This window comes from Heterodontus francisci, chromosome 19 (assembly GCF_036365525.1).
Source record: "Heterodontus francisci isolate sHetFra1 chromosome 19, sHetFra1.hap1, whole genome shotgun sequence".
Classification (NCBI taxonomy): Eukaryota; Metazoa; Chordata; class Chondrichthyes; order Heterodontiformes; family Heterodontidae; genus Heterodontus; species Heterodontus francisci.
In genome coordinates this window covers 79,337,178-79,357,993 of record NC_090389.1, presented here as the reverse complement: position 1 = coordinate 79,357,993, position 20,816 = coordinate 79,337,178, and the positions used below count along the sequence as shown (strand labels likewise).

At 41.5% G+C, this 20,816-nt stretch overlaps 1 protein-coding gene across 1 annotated transcript in view; it reads right to left on the bottom strand.

Annotated features, from left to right (window-relative positions):
* twf2 (twinfilin-2) overlaps window positions 1-20,816 on the bottom strand; it is a 152,921-nt gene that overhangs the window by 26,520 nt on the left and 105,585 nt on the right. The window contains exons 4-5 of the mRNA XM_068052070.1: window positions 19,340-19,435; window positions 15,693-15,797 (exon numbers count right to left, since the gene is read on the bottom strand). Coding sequence (XP_067908171.1) covers window positions 15,693-15,797; window positions 19,340-19,435 — 201 coding nt within the window. The remainder of the gene's footprint in view (window positions 1-15,692; window positions 15,798-19,339; window positions 19,436-20,816) is intronic.

Below are 20,816 nucleotides of genomic sequence, written 5' to 3'. Positions count from 1 at the left end.
CAAAGGGGTACGACTTGTGCAAATCTGAAAGGTTAGCAACCATCACAAAACGATCCTTGGTTGGTTGGAAGGCTGTGCCTTCTTCTGCCAAGGTCCTAAGTTTTGGAATTCCCTCCCTAAACCTCGCTGCCTCTCTACCTAGCTTTTCTCTTTTAAGATGCTCCTCAAAATCTACTTCTTTGACCAAACTGGGCTGGTGTCAAATGTTGCTTTATAACGCGCCTATAAAGTGTTATTATTACATTAAAGGTGCTATATAAATGCGAGTTATTGTTGTTATTATTGGAGAAGGTCGTCAAGAAGTCTTCCTTAGTATGCACCGTTGGACACACTTATGTTACAGAATTAAGAGAGGTTCCCCTTTACAGATACTCAGTTTTGTGGCTTTCAATGCACTGCTGTTTAGGGTCTGATTAACTGAAGACAGCAGGCTATTCAGGGAACAATCCTCAGATAATCCATCAGCACTGGGCATTCAATAAGTTCTTTTGTGAGTGGGAAAGAATCCCACAATGCTTATGACATTCAGAGCTATATTTTTGAAAAAGTAAAATTACATCTAATTTTTGGCCTCCTTGTCTCGAGAGACAATGGGTAAGCGCCTAGAGGTGGCCAGTGGTTTGTGGAGCAGCGCCTGGAGTGGCTATACAGGCCAATTCTAGAGTGACAGACTCTTCCGCAGGCGCTGCAGGTGAAGTTGGCTGTCGGGGCTGTTACACAGTTGTCTCTCTCCTTACACTTCTGTCTCTTTTCCTACCAACTGCTGAGTCTCTTCAACTCGCCTCTCTTCAGCCCTGCCTTTATAGCTGTCCGCCAGTCCTGGCGATCGCTGGCAACTGGCTCCCAAGACTTGTGGTCAATGTCGCAGGACTTCATGTCGCATTTGCAAACGTCTGTAAACTCGAGACATGGACGGCCGGTGGGTCTGATAGCAGTGATGAGCTCGCTGTACGATACGTCCTTGAGGATTCTGCCATCTTCCATGCAGCTCACATGGCCAAGCCATCTCAAGCGCCGCTGGCTCAGTAGGGCTTACATGCTGGGGATGTTGGCTGCCCGGAGGACTTGTGTGTTAGAGAAACGGTCCTGCCACCTGATGCCAATGATTCTCTGGAGACAGCGAAGATGGAATGTGTTGAGACGTCGCTCTTGGCTGACATACGTTGTCCTGGCCTCGCTGCCGTAGAGCGAGGTACTGAAGACACAGTCTTGAAACACTCGGACTTTTGTGTTCCATGTCAGTGCGCCATTTTCCCACACCCTCTTGGCCAGTCTGGACATAACAGCAGACACCTTTCCCATGCGCTTATTGATTTCTGCTTCGAGAGACAGGTTACTGGTGATGGTTGAGTCTAGGTAGGTGAACTCTTGAACCACTTCCAGAGCGTGGTCGCCGATATTGATGGATGGAGCATTTCTGACGTCCTGTCCCATGATGTTCGTTTTCTTGAAACTGATGGTTAGGCCAAATATACATAGTCCTTAAGTCTATTTATTACAGCGATGACTTAAAACCCATTCATATATTAACCCTACCCCTTTAATCACTAATTGGAAATTAGATACAATTTCATTTTTCTATTATTGTCAAGTCAGAGATAAACTAACACAGAATATGAGCTGAACTGACCCTACACCCCAACATTACTGGCACCTACTGAGCGGGTCTAAAGAGGAAGCCCTCCTTTGGTTATTTATTACTCACGAGCTGCTGCTCCTTATCGAATGAGATGAGGAAATCTGCAACCTTTTGATGCTGCTGGTGATAATCTCGATGAACTCCCTGTTGGGCCAATCCTAGTGTATCTCTCTCTGAACTGGATCACCCTGCTCTGCCATGTCTGATGCAAAACAATGCTCCCAGGTCCAACCCCACCCATAATTGTTGCGCTGATTGGCTTCACATTGCCCCTCCAAAGTGCCAAATAAACCAAACAAACAGATTGGCCACATCTAACCCAGAAATACAAGTTAGGCAAACATTTTTGGTCAGGTGGGTGGCAGATTGAGACAATTGATGAAATGACAGTTTCTACTGGTTATTTTTGGCAGATCCCTTGAAACATTCTTGTGGACACTTAGGGGGCCGGAGACTCCCAGTTGAGAACCGCTGCCCTACATTACTGATTCAAGTTGCTCATAAATTTATTGGTGCAGTTCTGAAATTGGTACTGACTATTCTAATCATGAGGGTAAGAATTGGGTTTGTTTTAAATTGCATGTGCCATTTAGGACACAGGTATTATATTAAACACTAAGCACCAAAACCTATCTGATCAGATAGCTTTACTGAAGATTGAGTTGCAGTCTACCATGTCATTACACATGTGTCAGAGTGGTATTTCAGCCAAGAATTGTATTGAGATGGAATTAATTTTGCTTTTTCTTTAAAAGGCACGCACTAACCTGTGCTGAGTATCAGCCATAGCACAGTGGATGCATCCTCTTACCTCTGAGTTAGAAGGTTGTGGGTTCAAGTCTCACTCCAGAGAATTAAGCACAAAACTCTTGGCCAACACTTCCATGCAGTGCTCAGGGAGTACTGCACTGTCAAAAGTGCCACCTTTCGGATGAGATATTAATATGAGAGCAGGTCGACCTTAGGTGACATAAAAGATCCCATGGAACTACTTTGAAGAAAAGCAGGGGAGTTATTCCCTGTGTTCTGGCCAATATATATCCTTCAACCAATATCACTAAAACAAATATCTGATCATTATCATATTGCTGTTTGTGGGAGCTTGCTGTGCACAAATTGGCAACCATGTTTCCTAAATTGCAACAGTGACTACACCTCAAAAGCATTTAATTGTCTGTAAAGTGCTTTGGGACATCTTGAGGTCAGGAAAGATGCTATTTAAATGCAATTCATGCACCTTTTAGTTGTTGGTCAGAGCACAACATTTGCAGTGTCTGGTTGTAGGCCCTCTTGGACAGGCATGGGATTCTAAACTTCTGTGGATTAGTGGTGAGGGAAAACATATGAAGAGGCAGGAATGATGTAGAGTAATGCAGACTATCTGACTGAGACATAGCACAGAGTGAAAGGGCACTAGTTTAAAATCAATAAGCTTCAGGTGAGATAAAGAGTTATAAAATGATTTCCCAAATATGGATTTGCGAAAGATATTCCCACAAAATACAGATGAGGTAATTAACTCCTTCAAAAAGGAGCTGAATAGATACCTGGCTGGGAATGCGATTGGCAGTTACAGGGATAGGCCAAATACTCCATGGGGCTAAGTGGTGGCTTACACATGGCTGGAGCTGTTGGTGGTGCTGTGAGAAACAGGAGAATGTTATCTAAATGAAGATAACAGGATGAGGCCTATCTGAGGTGAAGAAAGCTGAATATTCCAAATTTTTGCTTCATTACCTTTGGATATCAGGGAGTATTAATACAAGACTTTAAGAAAATGAAATAGGTGCTTATGGTCAGGGAGATTGTGCGTGGTTTGGATTGGAAAAGGAGAATTCTACTATTATTTGACTCATTTAGACTCATACACGTTTTCTCTACTTTTCTCTCCTTTTTATAGTGTCTATGACCCTATTATTAATGGGATTTGTGGCTAAAATAGGGAGATTTTTTAAAATTGGTTAATATCCATAACTAGCCAGCTTCCAAAAATCCATAATGTTGGCTACTGGGGAATGTTTGCACCAATGGTTTGTTATGCCTCAGTTAAGCTACTAAATAGAACTCAGAGGTATGGATAGATCAGGCCATTTCAAGTGGGAAAGGAAAGAGTGCCTGTTATGACCAGATAGGAGGGGTCTAGGGGTTCCCTCTCAGCCTTTGCCTGGTTTAACTAACAGGGTTTAATTTTAAAAGACCGTATTTTTAGCTCCCCCCTTAGTGAATCCTTGTTCACTGCTCTAAAAAAGTAGACAGAAAAAAATAGAAGGAATAAAGGGGGAAAGTTTGAGGCAATATCTGGTAGTTACAGTTCTTTACGTTCAATCTGGAGTCTTTGGTTGTCGCCAAGTCTTGCAATTCGTTGGGGCCCAGTTCATGCTTCAACTTGTTCCGATATAGGAGTCTTTTCTCTCGTGGTTTACGTGTCTTCCGTGGGTCCGGTGGCTGGGGAGAAAGCGAGAGAGACCGAGAGCGAGAGAGGCGAGAAACTTGCTTGTTGCAGCCTCAGTTACAACTGCCTTCTGAATTCAAACTGTCCTGTGGCTAGTTCAAAAAACCTGGACCAGCCAGTTAGTCATGCGACCAGCTGGTTTAACCAGTCCTGGCTCTGTGGATTGTATCATCTTAGCAGGGTCTGGAATGCGCTTCCTTACACCTTCTATGTCTGGTGATCAAAATCCATTTGGGTTAATTGGAGCATGGAATAATCCTTTGTCTCCACAAGCAGCGTCTCTTCGCATGCAAATGTCCTTCCAGGCCAGTGTCTGGTGATCTTCAAACAAGCCGTTTCTTTACTCCAGCAACAGTTTAAAATCAATGTTCATATGACAAAATTAATATGCTTCACTCTTGGCAGATGGGGGGGGGGGGGGTCTGCACTACAATGCCCAACTATAAGTGAAGTGCAATTTTCATTTTTCCCCTCATTGCATACAAAAACGGTAGCACGATCCACTTACTGCTTTTGCAGTCACATAAAAAAAATTTGACTGACCATTCATCATAATGGAATATGTTCACATTATCCAATTAATCAACTGCAAAATGATAAATTTCATGGTTCACAAAGGAGATGTCAAGAATGCTGGGCAAGAGATCTGGGTTTATAGCCTCAGATTATTTTAAAAATGAAACACTGAAAATATCAAATCTTCGCTTTGGAGCTGAGCTAGTTAAAGAGCATAACATTTTAAATCATTTTAATAGCTAGGAGGCAATTCAATCCTCTTTTAATCACCAATAACGATATAGGTAGTGAACAGATAAAGCAACAGAAACGAACATGAAGAACTGGAAGCCTACCATTGTGCTGCGAGACTCCTGAAGGCATGTGGAAGGGCAGAAAAATGCAGCAGAAAGTAAAAACATGATAGAAAATCTCTGTAATAACCAGGCACTGGAAACACAATAGCTGTCTTCATTTAATCTGCAGTAATTATCAGCAATTGTCCATGGATTAAGTAGCAGTGATGGGTGCTTTGTCAGCTGATTTGCTTATTGGTATGAAGTGGTTCTGGATTGAGAACCTCTCACAAGTCACAAAGTCAAGCTAAAACAAGATATTGCATAACCAGGGATACCACTTCTGAAATTAGTACACATTTTGATCGTCACAGGTACAATTAGTTTTTTTTTAAAAATGAAATGATCCATCTGTTGACATTTACAGAATAGGAGAATGGTCCAACAAATAGTCTCCAGTGTCAAGTGGGACTTGCTTGACTGGACATTAGCTTTGACTGTTCTTGAATGCGAAATTTGTTTCAACATGAGATTAATAAACTAGCATGTTCTGACCATCCCTGGCTGTTTTCATGGGAGGTCCCAAAATCAAGGTAAATTTGTGGAGCTCGCTGGGGCCACTCAGGTAGACCCTGTTGGGGGTGGGATGGAGTTCGGTTGTGAGGAGGGGGTTCCTTCAGAGGGGGCAGCCCTTGCTGCTGGGGGGAGCGTTCGTGGGCCACAGGGTGCCTGATCAGGACATACCCCCCTCCAATGAGCCCACAAGGAAGCCGCCAGCTGTTACTGGGTGGTCTCCCCATGTAGTGGAGGGCACCCCCCACTGCTGGTAAAATACCAGTAACAGTGGGAACAGGCCCAATTAAGGGCCTTGATTAACCTCTGGGTGGGGAGGTCATCCATGACCTTTGCTGCCCCTGGTAAAATTGCATGGCATGGGAAGGTGATGGCCATTCTACCCCATTCCTTCCCTTGTAATTATATGCACCCCCTACCTCCAGCCCTGGTAAATTGCAGCCCACTGTGTGGACAACAGTCACTCATTGTGATTTTCCCGGCGGTGGCCAGTTCATGGCCAAAAGGTTGGTTCACTGTCCAATAAAGGACGACAGGCATGCTGTTGAAGCTGGAGGGCCAATCACAGGCCTTCCAGCTTGAAAGGAGCAGCAGGATGCAATGGAAGGTAAGTAAGGGAGAGGGCACTTCAAAATGGAGGCGTCCTCTCCAACTTTTTCAAAACTAAATTAAAAAATAGCTTTTGCAGCCAGGCCACCACTGCAGTGGGGGTGGGGTTGGAGGAAGTGGGAAATGTTGCTCTACAGGGTGTCCTCTGTCTGCTGCAGCACCCAGGCAGGCATTTAGTGAGTGCCTCTAGGCCTGCCTGGAGTGCTGGCCCCCCCGGTCTGCCGCTGGGAGGCCACCTCCAGGCACCCAAACAGGCCCCTGGCCCAGTTGGTATCCTTTAATTGGTTTTAAGTGGCCCTTATTGAGCTGTGTCAGCTACTGCCACATGCGGGCAGGCAGCCCTGCTGCTCACGCACTCTGCCTCTGCAACAATGGCCTGGGCATGGGATGGAGCCAGGGAACTGGCATGCCGGTTGGCAGGGCTATTTTTAGCTCCCGGCCACCTCATTTTCCATCTCCAGCAAGGGCTCAAAATCCCGGCCATAATGTATAGTTCTTTCTGGAGGTTAAGTAATGGGTCAGTACCATTTCCCTGTTAGATCTGGAATTCTGAAATTTGGAGTTCGTTCACTCGAATATAATCCACTAAAAGAGGAGATAATGTTTGTATTATGATAACCTCCTGCTCCTATATGTCTTGATTCAGGATTTGCAAATTGGATGCAAGAGAATAATTCTGAAGTATGTGATAGTGACATCTAGTGACTGATTGAACACTGCAACCACTTTTATTTTGTGCGACTGATTGGCACCTGGTCAGTTTGGATCCCTTTCAATGACAAATTGTAATATTAACTGCCTACCCAGATGGTTGGACATTTAGCTAGATCTAAAACTGTGCCCATCTCCAGTCCTATTATTTGGAGCAAGAGCTCAATTTCAATCAATTGGTCTTTGACTAAAAAAAATGGTAAAAATTTTGTTTAATTTTAATGTTGTTTATTGTCTGTATACAATTGTAGGTACGGCCAGGTTGAAGCTGAATACAATTATATCCAAGGGATACACGTTTGTTAAAAACACTTATACACACACTTATACAGATAACATTCCACATACATGTAACAAAGTTGGAGGGCAACTACATATTACATAGATCAAAATAACAGCCACAACCATTATGAACATGCCACGGCAAATTCTTGCACACCTATAAACATTCCTTCCAGACATGATAAAATACATACAGTAGGATTGCTAACCAGAAGGCCAATTTTCAAAATTCCATTATCTTTGAAAACATGCAAGAGACAACGTGACAATTTTAGTGTAATGGAATCAACTGATCAAACTGGAATGACAGTTATGTAATTGTCACGGACGTTACCCAAAAAGGTCACAAGGAAGCTTAGAATAGGCGAGTCACAGAAGTTCATAGCTAACAGTGTAAAAAACCCACAAAAAGTATTTTTGGTAAGAGATGCATTGGATCACCAGGCAGTGCAGATGAGGGCACAGAAGTATTTTTGATAATGGAAGAGAATATTTTGTCATTATCTTCATGCGCATTTGTTTCTTATTTAATGCCATAAAAGCACTGAGCTGTGGTGTTTGTGCTTCATATTTGTGTGGGGAAACTTGCATGCTGCTTGTATTGAAAATTCAATCCAGTCAAAAGCAAGTACTAAGGTCACACTATAACAGTGCTGCAAATTGTAAATAGTCCTGTGACAATGCAAAAGGACTGAAAATTGGCCTCATGATACACATTAATTCAGTGACTACCTCATTAATTTACAATTCTTATTTATTCTTAATTGCATACAGTAAATCATGACAAAGGTAAAATAATTAAATTCAAACCAAACCAATCCAGGGGGAGGAGGAGGGCATAAAGTGAAAATGAAAAAGAAGAAATTAACACAATGGAATACTGACTGTCATTTAAAGGTCTGAAGTTGTTAAAATAAAATGGTATCTGCTTGTGTATCAGTGCTATACGAAGTAGTGAGCCAAACAGACCACGTTCCATTCCTAGTTAGTGCTCAGTTACCTGATCTTATTTATTTTATTAATTTAATTTAGAGATACAGCACTGAAACAGGCCCTTCGGCCCACCAAGTCTGTGCCGACCAAGAACCACCCATTTATACTAACCCTACAGTAATCCCATATTCCCTACCACCTACCTACACTAGGGGTAATTTACAATGGCCAATTTAACTATCACCTGCAAGTCTTTGGCGGTGGGAGGAAACTGGAGCACCCGGCGAAAACCCATGCAGTCACAGGGAGAACTTGCAAACTCCGCACAGGCAGTACCCAGAATTGAACTAGGGTCCCTGGAGCCGTGAGGCTGCGGTGCTAACCACTGTGCTGGGGCTGCAGTAAGGATACCCACAAATGGCCTTAGGAAGAGTAGAGGCAGGGTAAAAGTCAGTCAGTTCCACTCCTGATCACTGTCCAGTGACCTGTAGTATGAAGCACACAGGTGTGGATGTCAGGTGAGGACATGGCAGGCTTGGCTATTACTTCAAGGGCAATTAGGGATGGGCAATAAGTGCTGGCCTGGCCAGCGACGCCCACATCCCATGAATGAATTAAAAAAATAGTCTGGCACTGCTCACCAACTAGGTTCACACAGGTTCTCAGATAGCCAGTGGTGAGGTTTTATACAGCATGAGCTACCTTCTTCAGAAAGGGAGGGATAAATATTAAGGGAAAAACCTTGCAACAAGCTTAGAGTTTAAACACAAAAAATTAGAGCCAGCTTTTGAGAGCACCAACTATAAAATATTTTCTCTATATTGTCTGCATTTTGTACCAAGTATCATACCTGAGGCTCATAACACAGACAAGTCATAGGATCCTAGGCCTTTGCCAACTCTGCTTTCAAGTCACTAGTTCAGGGCATGACGGTGATCCAGGGGTAGACAATTTCTGGGAAATTGCATTAATTGAGTTTTGTTTTCGGTTTGAGTTTAGATTATATAAAAAAGTCAACTGCATTCAGTTTTGTTAAGAAAACAATCTTTGCTTTTTTGATACTTCTTTGTATTCTGCAATGACAACTGACAGACATGCACACTTCACCACACTGCAGTCAGGACAACTACAGAAAGCAAAATAAATTGTATCAAAAGCAGGCAGACACACATATAAACACACATCATTAACAAGACTTATTAAATCTATGTCAAATAGACATACACTCATTATTGTCCCTATTCTTGTGTTTTGTGCATGTAACTGCAAAGGCAACCTAACAGCAGACATTGAGTTCAATTTTCATTGCTTCTGTCTGGGGTTAATGGGGCAGCAACAGCCTCAAAATGGGGTCAGTAACCTTACTGCCCCACAATGCAGCCAGCTCCATTTTGAAAGTGGCCTACTGCTGGGTTACCAAAATGCTTGCCTGTTTCAGATGATAGGCCCCTTTTATAATGGAAATCGGGGCCCTATGCTGTGACATAAATAGGACCCTGATTGCCATTTTTATTCAGAACTAGTCAGTCAGAGGGTGGGCTATGCACACTCCAACCAGTTCAACAGGCAATGGAACTGAAGAGGCCAGCCAAAGATGTGTTGAATTTCCTTTGTGGGCCCTGTAAGAAAATAGTGTGGGCCACTATTGCCCTGTCCCACTCCCCGCCCCCCTCCCCCCACCCACTGTGATCATAACTCTAACCCATCCCTCCCCCTGCCCTACAACTTACCTAACTGGCTCGATCTCAAGGGCTCAATCCAGTGAGCTACATCGGGACAATCTATTTGGTGCCACGGAATGCGCCAGCCAAATTTAAATGAGGCCAGGTCCTCAAAATCACCGGACCGCTTTGCTGCTGGAACAGTCGGGCCAGGAGTCAAAATTGATTCCTGTGGGCTAAATGCCCCCTGTAGTGACATCAGGCACAGTGAACTCTTATGCAGAGTTCCACTCCTGGTGACTAGGGGTGGTGGGTTGGATAAATTCCACCGAGTTATTTGTCTCCAGACTACCTTGGAGCATAAAACAGAAGATACCAAGGGTGTTCTGAGACACTGGTAAAGATTATATGGTGTTCTTGAGCACTATTCCTATTTAAACCTATTTTCTAGTTTTTATTACCAGAAAACTTATGCATGCAATTACCCACGTGACTAACCCTTGACCTTTGCAGTGTCATCAGGGTAGGCCTGGAGCACCATGGGTTTTCTAGTGACTACTTGAATAAGTAATTCCAGGGCTCTCAATTATACTGGAATTACAGATTTCCAAATTTTAGAAAATTGTGTAACAATCGGATTTAAAATGGTGGGGACCAATATTTCCACTAATTTCCCTTCGCTGCGCACAGCCCATTTCTTGTACTGTGCGATCCTTTTAAGATTGCTGTGCAGCCATGCATTTGTGCATCTTAAAAGGACCGCTGCTTGTGTGCAGTCTATTTGTCCCGTGTGGCACATTCCCAAATGCTGCACAGTTGTGCACCTGTGCAGCTTAAAGGGAAGGTTGATGGGGACTGCTAACCTTGTAAAATGGAAAAATGAGGCAGCTGTAACAATGTGCTGCATCTACCTAGCAGATCGCATGTAGGCAGCTGATTAACACATGAAATTATTTAAGCTCTAAGATTTCACCTGAATTTATCGGGGACCGATTGTAATGATGTAACTTTTTTCTGGACCTACAATCAACTCAATTTCTAAATGGCACAGAGGGATTTGACATGCATCAAATTTTCAGTTCAAAAGCACTGCATTTCTGCTCATGCAACCCAACAGTAACAGGAGTCAGTTGCTGTGTGAAATATGTTTTAAAAAATGACTGCACTATTAAAGGGTGGTGCCACCATGCTGGAGAGCTTTGGTGGAGGCTTTGTTCTTGGAACAGTCAGAAATGAGTATCCTTGATTCTGCTATGGAAAGTTTACAGTGACTGCTGCATTAATGCAAGCAACTGCTGTAGCAACACCAACATTTGCAAATCCACTTTTTTGATTTTTATCTAATTGTTGTTCGTGACGATCTAAATGTGTAACACCACCTGCAATTGGCAATGTGGTACTATCATGTTGCACACCGCTTCAGCCCTTCCTGGACTACAGATATGGTAAAGCATCTTAGAAGGCAATTTACCATGGTACCACCGCCCCTTTAATTTTTCTTTTTCTGATATCAAAAGACATGAATGAAAGTCTGTGTTATACTGTGCTCTGGTACCACTAATTCCATTCTTTATACAGAATTCAAAGCTTTGTCACGTTCACTTCAAAAAGACACAAAATAAAGCAAAAGACAGAAAATGTTTAAGTACTTACCTGGATCACCTGATCCTGCAAAAGACAGTAAAGTCAACCCGCAGCGATAGAAATGCTTTTTGTCACAATCAGGTTAACGTGTCTTTTTTAAAAGAAGGCTTTTTGTCTCACAAGAGAAAAAAGTCTCCATCATTCATGATTAATTAACCAATTGTGCAAACCTCTTTGTGATAAATGTGAATGCAATGAGCGACAGATTTAAAAAAAAAATTCATTGTGGCATCTATAAATGGATTTTTATTTTTACAAGTGTAAGCAACTGGATGGCAATTAAATATCCGGCACTGGACATAATAACTTACATGTGGATAGAGAAAGTATTTCATTTAAATAAGGCTATCTATTCAACAGAATTCCTGCCATTAGTTTTTTTTCAATAATTGTCCTGGGTGCAATGTATTCATCTCTATATCAGGCTTGTCATCACTATATCATTATTAAGTAACATCATTCACTAATGATAACTGTGTGCTCTGCAGTCCATTCACAAAAAAAAATCTTTTTGTACCAATGGGATTTTCGTTTAATTTGAATTCATGCAGAACAGTCTGATATAGTCCTTTGTTACAGTACCACCATTCTGGTACAATTTGGGTTTACAGCTACTACTCTGTCCAAGGTTAGTTTCTGTTCACAGCTACACAATCCAGAGGAAAAGCTGAGTGTAGGACTGTTGTCACCTTAAAGACAAAGAGCGACAAAATGCGAGTCACCTAATGCCACTTGGAGTAGCTGGCTCAAGAGCAGCACCAGTACAAGGTGAGCTTTTAACGGCAAGTTTCCATCTTTCACCACATCCTCATCTCAGAACAAAGAGTTAAATGGTGAGGATGAGTGCAGAGATTGTGGACTGTGAATATAGCTAGTTTTAAAATCCTGAGGTCGTTCAACTTTCACTTCAACAATGTAACCTTATGTAATTATATTTTAGTAGAATTGCATGGATGTCCTTCGTCTTTGCTCTATTTTTAAAAGGAATTAGGAATTAGGCTTTAGGAATTATTTCCTTTCCTCTTTTTAATTCTCTCTGCAGCATGTGCCATTTGAGCATGTGAGGGACCAATTAGAACGGTCTGTTATAAGATCATAAGAACTAGGAGCAGGAGTAGGCCGTCCGGCCCCTCGAGCCTGCTCCGCCATTCAATAAGATCATGACTGATCTTTTTGTGGACTCAGATCCACTTACCTGCGCTCCCACCGTATCCCTTAATTCCTTTATTGTTCAAAAAGATATCTACCTTAGCTTTAAAGACGTTTACTGAAGAAGCGTCAACTACTTCACTGGGCAAGGAATTCCATAGATTAACAACCCTCTGGGTGAAGAAGTTCCTTCTCAATTCAGTCCTAAATCTGCTCCCTCTAATCTTGAAGCTATGCCCTCTTGTCCTAGCTTCACCTGCCAGTGGAAACATCCTCTCTACTTGTATCTTATCTATTCCCTTCATGATGTTATATGTTTCTATAAGATCCCCCCTCATTCTTCTGAACTCCAATGAATATAACCCCAATCTACTCAGTCTCTCCTCATAAGCCAACCCCCTCAACTCCGGAATCAACCTAGTGAACCTCCTCTGCACCCTCTCCAGTGCCAGTATATCCTTTCTCAAGTAAGGAGACCAAAACTGCACACAGTACTCCAGGTGCGGCCTCACCAGTACCTTATACAGCTGCAACATAACCTCTCTGCTTTTAAACTCAATCCTTTTAGCAATGAAGGACAAAATTCCATTTGCCTTCCTAATTACTTGCTGTACCTGCAGACCAACCTTCTGCGATTCATGCACAAGGACACCTAGGTCCCTCTGCATAGCAGCATGCTGCAACTTTTTACCATTCAAGTAATAATCCTTTTTACTGTTACTCCTACCGAAATGAATGACTTCACATTTATTAACATTGTATTCCATCTGCCAGACCTTTGCCCACTCACTCAATGTATCTATGTTCCTCTGCAAAGTTTCACAGTCATCTGCACACTTTGCTCTGCCACTCATCTTAGTGTCATCTGCAAACTTTGACACCCTACACGTGGTCTCCAACTCCAAATCATCTATATAAATTGTAAATAATTGCAGTCCCAACACCGATCCCTGAGGCACACCACTAGTGACTGATTGCCAACCAGAATAGTACCCACTCTCTGCTTCCTGTTAGTCAACCAATCCTCTATCCATACTAATACTTTACCCCTAACGCCATGCATCCTTATCTTATGCAGCAGCCTCTTGTGCGGCACCTTGTCGAAGGCCTTTTGGAAATCTAGGTACACCACATCCACTGGGTCCCCATTGTCCACCTTGCTCGTAATGTCATCATAGAATTCCAAAAGATTTGTCAAGCATGACCTGCCCTTCATGAACCCATGCTGCGTGTGCCCAATGGGACAATTTCTATCGAGATGCCCTGCTATTTCTTCCTTGATAATAGACTCAAGCATCTTCCCCACTACAGAGGTTAAGCTAACCGGTCTATAATTCCCCATCTTTTGTCTACCTCCCTTTTTAAACAGTGGCGTCACATCTGCTGTTTTCCAATCAACTGGGACTACCCCAGAGTTCAACGAATTTTGGAAAATTACCATCAGTGCACCTGCTATTTCTCCCGCCATCTCTTTTAGTACCCTGGGATGCATTCCATCAGGGCCAGGAGACTTATCAATCCTTAGCTCCACTAGCTTGCCCAACACTACCTCTTCCGTAATAATGATTGTTTCCAGGTCCTCACCTACGTTCGTCTCTTTGTCAATTACTGGCATGTTATTAATGTCCTCCACTGTGAAGACTGATACAAAATACCTGTTCAATGCCTCGGCCATTTCATCATATCCCATAACTAAATTCCCCTTCTCATCCTCTAAAGGACCAACGTTTACTTTAGCCACTCTTGTTCGTTTTATATATTTATAGAAACTTTTGCTATCTGTCTTTATATTCTGTGCTAGTTTTTTCTCATGTTCTGTCTTACTTTTCTTTATAGCTCTTTTTGTAGCTTTCTGTTGACCGTTAAAGTTTTCCCAATCTTCTAGTTTCATGCTGCTTTTGGCCACTTTGTATGCCTTCTCTTTCAATTTGATAGCCTCCCTTATTTCCTTAGACTCCCATGGCAGATTACCCCTTTTCTTCCAGTCCTTCCTTTTCACTGGAATATACTTTTGCTGAGCACTTTGAAAAATTGCTTTGAAAGTCCTCCACTGCTCGTCAACTGTCCCACCGTAAAATCTTTGTTTCCAGTCTACTTTAGCCAAGTCCTCCCTCATTCTATTGTAGTCCCCCTTGTTCAAGCACAGGACCCTGGTATTGGATTTTATCTTCACACTCTCCATCTGTATTCTAAATTCAACCATACTGTGATCACTCCTTCCAAGAGGATCCCTAACTATGAGGTCATTAATTATTCCTGTCTCATTACACAGGACTAGATCTAGGATAGCTTGCTCCCTCGTCGGTTCCATTACATACTGTTCAAGAAAACTATCACGGATACACTCAACGAATTCCTCCTCAAAGCTACCCTGACTGAGCTGGTTCGACCAATCTACATGTAGATTAAAATCCTCCATGATAATTGCCGTACCATTTTTACAGGCATTAGTTATTTCTTTGTTTATTGCCCGCCCCAATGTGATATTATTTGGTGGCCTATAGACTACGCCTATCAATGACTTTTTCTTCTTAGAGTTTCTAATTTCCACCCAAATGGATTCAACCTCATTCTCCATAGAACCTATATCATCTCTCAGCACCGCCCTGATGTCGTCCTTGAGTATCAGAGCTACACCACCTCCCTTACCTTCCTGTCTGTCCTTCCGAATAGTCTGGTACCCCTGGATATTTAACTCCCAGTCGTGACCAACCTGTAACCATGTCTCCGTAATGGCTACCAAATCATATTTATTCGCGATGATTTGTGCCGTTAACTCATCAACCTTGTTACGAATGCTACGAGCATTCAGGTAAATTATGTCTCCTTTCATATTGGAAACTTCCTAATGTTTGCCCCTGATTGAGAGCTGCAATTTATCATGTAGAGGAATCACAGCCACAAATCTGTTCTTGGTGCAAGGTGCTGGTAGGCTCCATCAATTTTAAAATTAAACAGAATTTGAAAAAAAAAAATGATGATCGTTGCAGTAAAAACTGATATTGCATCTGATATTCTTAAGTAATGGAAGCATATTTTAAATGGTAATGTTGCACACAGTAAATCAAATTGAAAACATTTGCTTATTCCAAGAATTCACTTTATGTGATATCCTGTAACTAACTAGTTCACGATTCCTGCATAGACAAACAAAGTAAACAGCCATGTTCTTTCACACTGTAAAAACTGTTGAGCAAAAGTAACCATAGGAATAATGGATGGTGATACAGAATTGATGGTATTGTTACCTCATTGATCTTAATCTGCTTCAGCTCCTCCTCAGCTGCTGTCAGTGGTGCTGGCCCTAAGCGGGACAGGACGTGCTTCTGGTAGCCACTAAAACAGACATCTTCCTGTTGGAAGAAACAAAAAGTGGCATTCAACATTAGAATATTAACAAATGCAAAATCCAATTGCTCCTGGAATTGATATTAGCAGCAGGATGAGTTCAGACAAATCACACTAATTTCTTACTGAGGCAAGCAGTATGGTTGGCAAGATCATCTCTGCATAGATCAGAGGTCTGGAACCTGCAGCTTTGAAGCCATATGCGGCACAATTAGGACTCATGCAGTTCCTGACCTTAATCAATCAAACCCATTTTGATGGTAATTAAATGGCATATTTTGTTTTTTAAAACTTTTTTTTAAACATAGTACTTGTGAGAAAGTATCTTTCAATTAACAACTTTTGTATCTCAGTTGTTTTTCATTATTATTGGCATTTGAGTAACAGCTTTGTGGCTCTTAAGATATTGCATTTTTGACTAAATTTTTAAAAATGGCTCTTCTTGTTATTAAGGTTGCCAATCACGACATAAATTAACAGTGTTACTAATTCCTAACATGCACTGTCTTAATAAGCAGAGAATTTGCTGGTATACAACCTGTCAGTGAAGCTCATCAGGATTGTAGGAGGGACAAAATTATATTTCAAATAAAAGTCTGGAAAAAATACTTCATATCGTATCCAAGCAATATTGAAAGCTTTTTATAAACAAGAAAAAGGATGCGGTAAAAGAAGTGGACCCAATCAAAACAGATTTAAGTTGATAATAGCAAAGGACAAGGACATGGCAGAAGTGTCAAATTATTTTTTTCCTTCAGTTGTCCTTCAGTAGTAGAGGAGGATATAATACCAGAGGTAGAGGGAAGACTAGAGATTACTGAAGGGGGGAAATCTTACAGGGATTAATACTAACAATTGAGAAACGTAATTGATAAAATAAAAGGATTGAGGCCAAATCTCTAGCCTCAGATGGTTTCCATTTGAGTGTATTAAAAATAGTAAATTTGGGGTTGTGTTATAATCTTGTGGCATGGAGAGAAAAATAGTTAAGAGGCAATGTTTGACATAAAAGGAATTGTGCAAAGAGCAGAAAATTGCAAAAGGCAGTTTAAGATAATAGTGTGAGATAGTGCACGAGACATAAGAATGGTAGATGGGAGTAGAATTTAAATAGAGAAGCAGTCGAGGAGTAAGTGAGCAAAGGGATTTATGCATTCAGGTATGTAAGCCATGAAAAGCCAGTTCATTGATGTTAGAAGTGATCAAAAAAGGTAAATGGGATGCCACTCTTCATCAGAAAAGGTTTGATAAAAGCAAAGTTCATGGTGCAGTTACAGCACTGGTCAGAGTTTTTTTTGGATTATTGCATTTAGCCTTAAGAATACTAAGCTGCTCCTGAAAAACATATCATTCACAGGATGATACCTGGGATGAAGCAAGGTAAATTCAGTTTGTATTACCTGGAGTTGAGGAATTTAAGGGTTGAACTGATTGACGTGTTTAAAATAATTGGGTGGGGGGGGGGGGGCGTTGGAAATTGAGAGATAGTTAGGGAATGACACTTATCTTGAGAAGTGGAAACCAAAACAAGGGAACATAACCTTAGAATAAAATGACTAAAGGCGAATTCTGGGAAAAAACAAACAATCTTCAGTAATTATAATGCTAAATACACTTTCAAAGGTTGGTTGTAAAGAATGGGTTTGTATTTTACGCACCACATTTTTCAAAATTCAACATTTCAGTAAAAAGTGCAAAAAAATGGATCATATTCTAAGAGCAAAATACTGCAGATGCTGGAACTCTGAAATCAGAACAGAAAGTGCTGGAAATACTCAGCAGGTCTGGCAGCATCTGTGTAGAGAAACAGAGTCAATATTTCAGTTCTGTGATCCTTCATCAGAACTGGCAAAAGTTAGAAATGTAACAGTCTTTGTGCAAGTGAAAGGGGGGAGGGAGGAAGAACAACAAGAGGGAAGGACTGTGATAGGACAGAGGGGGAAAGAGATTAAATGACAGATGCCATAGAACAGAATGCAAATGGAGTGCTAAATAGTTATAGTGAAAGACAAAGCATGAGTTCAGAGAGAGTGCTAATGGCAGAATAATGAACAGCTCTGTACAAAAGCAAAATCATGAAAAACAAGTTTAAGACTAGCACATGGTTAAAAAATAAATTATATTAAAAGTGTATGTAAAAAGAAACAAAAACAATTAAAAAAAATATATATAAAAATGGGATTCATGGTCTGAATTATTGAACTCAATATACAGTCCAGAAGGCTGTAGCGTGCCCAATCGAAAGATGAGGTACTGTTCCTCAAGCTTGCGTTGAGCTTCAGTGGAACACTGCAGGAGGCAGAGGACAGAAATGTGGGCCTGAAAGCAGGGTGGTGAATTAAAATGACAAGCAACCGGAAGGTCAGGGTCATGCTTGTGGACTGAATGGAGGTGTTCTGCAAAGCGGTCACCCAATCTACGTTTGGTCTCCTCTACAGGAAGAGACCGCATTGTGAGCAGTTTATACAGTACACTAAATTGAAAGAAGTATAAGTAAATCTTGGCTTCACCTGGAAGGAGTGTTTGGGGCCTTGGATGGTGAGGAGAAAGGAGGTAAAAGGGCAGGTATTACACTTCCTGCAATTGCATGGGAAGGTGCTGTGGGAAGGGGACCAGGGTGTCGCGGAGGGAACAGTCCCTTCGGAATGCTGACAGGGGACTGTACCAGTGTCACTTCCGGCTCTCGCCTCAAACTGGAAAACTTCATTAACTTTGCTTCCAATTTCCACCCTTCTCTCACCTTCACATGGTCCATCTCTGACCCTTCCCTTCCTCGAATTCTCTGTCTCCATCTCTGGGGATAGACTGTCCACTACTATCTATTATGAGCACACTGACTCCCACATCTACCTTGACTACACTTCCTTACACCCTGCCTCCTATAAGGATTCCATTGCATTCTCCCAGTTTCTCCATTTCTGTTCTGATGATGCAACCTTCCACAACATCGCTTCTGATATGTCTTCCTTTTTGCTCAACTGAGGATTGCCCCGCACTGTGGTTGACAGTGCCCTCAACCGTGTCCAACCCATTTCCCGCACTTCTGCCCTCACCCCGTCCCCTCCCTCCCAGAACTGTGACAGGGTTTCCCTTGTTTTCACTTTCCACTCCACCAGTCTCCACATTCAAAGGATCGTCCTCCGCCATTTCCACCATCTCCAGTGTGATGCCACTACCAAACACATCTTCCTCTGATCCTTTGCCATTCACTATAACTATTTAGCATTCCATTTGCATTCTGTTCCATGACATCTTTCATTTAATCTCTCCCCCCTCCGTCCTATCACAGAACTTCCTTCTTGTTGTCCCCCCCCCCCCCCCCCCCCGCCCCCCTCTCCCCCCTTTCACTTGCTCAAAGACTGTTACATTTCTAACTTTTGCCACTTCTGATGAAGGGTCACAGACCTGAAACATTAACTCTGTTTCTCTATACACAGATGCTGCCAGACCAGGTGAATATTTCCAGCGCTTTCTGTTCTCATTTCATGGATCATATCCTGTTGTTTTGGTGCAATATTCATCCATTAAAAATGAAGTATCACGGTACCGTCATTGTTCCGAACATTTCATCCTTAATGTGCCCTCCACCAAACTCCTTTTTCACAGTGGCCCTAGTTGCTGCATACAGCATCTTCTGTCTGACCTGTATAAACACAAATGGGTTAGAGTATGTATATAACTTGGAACAGGATGCATGGAAAGCAGTCTTCCTCATTGGAAGTAAACAATTGTAAGTGAAGAGTTGAAACTGCCCTCTACACAAAAACAACTCAACAAACTGGATGACTGGCAATTACAATGAAGAATTTTATACCATTGCTGCCCTGTTCTCTTGTGCTGTGGGCTGACCTTAATTAGGAATTCTCAGCATCAGTCCTGCTTCAGAAAAGATTAAACTAAGAATGTCTGTTTATATTAGCATACTTTTGTTTTGTTCTCGTTAATTTTTGTGAATTTAGTTAAAAACTACATTCATCCTTTGGATGGAACTTACCTCTTGGGAAAGACTTACTGAACTTAACAGCAACAGATCAAATTAAATCTCACAGTTCAAACACAAATACTGATAGCCTCCATAAAAATAAACTGATGTTCATGAAACTTCAGCATAATGCTGGATTCAGTAGCTTCTACCAGCCAATTCAATGTCATTAGAATTCATTGTTTAAACATAATACACCACATACATATATATATATATATATATATATTTTATAGCTCTATTTTACCACAACAATTAAATAAATTAAATGGAGGAATCACTCTGTCTACATCTGCAACTATGACTGTACAGTTTGTATATAAGGCCAGCTTAAATTTCCAATTGTGCACACATTTCTCTTGTTTTGGTAAAAAATAAGTTCAGTTCCATATATCGAAGTAACTTCAAATTTAATAAGAGTCACATTTTTTGTCAGGTTTGCACTAACGTGTTCTCCATGTGGGTGAAATACTTTGCTGCCTGACACACATCATGCTGCATTGCATTAATTACTCATTTTAGACCTCATTGGAACAACATAGGAACAGGAGTAGGTCATTAAGCCCTTGAGCCTGTTCTGCCAAGTGATGGGATTGTGGCTGATCTGTAATCTGAACTCTATATACCCCTCCTTGACCCATATCACTTCATTAACAAAAATCTATCAATCTCTGATTTAACATTAACAATTGATCCAGCATCAAATGCTGTGTGCAGAAGCGTTTCTTAATTTCACTCCTGAAATTTCTGGCTCTAATTTTTAAACTGTGGCCCTTAGACATGGACTCCCCAAACAGTGGAAATAGTTTCTCTCTATCTATCTTGTAGTTTCTCCTCCACAATTAGTTCTAAATCAAGTTATTTCCAGCTTATTAGGAAATTTGAAATGTCTTAAAAATATATATTTTAAAAACGTGAGTTAGTGAAAAAGCACAGACATTTCTAATTGAATCTAAAACAGTCTAATCCTGGGACTCAATTTGTGGTTTATGACATCACACCAAATCCCTCAGTTGGATACTGCCTTGTAAATCAAGCTAAT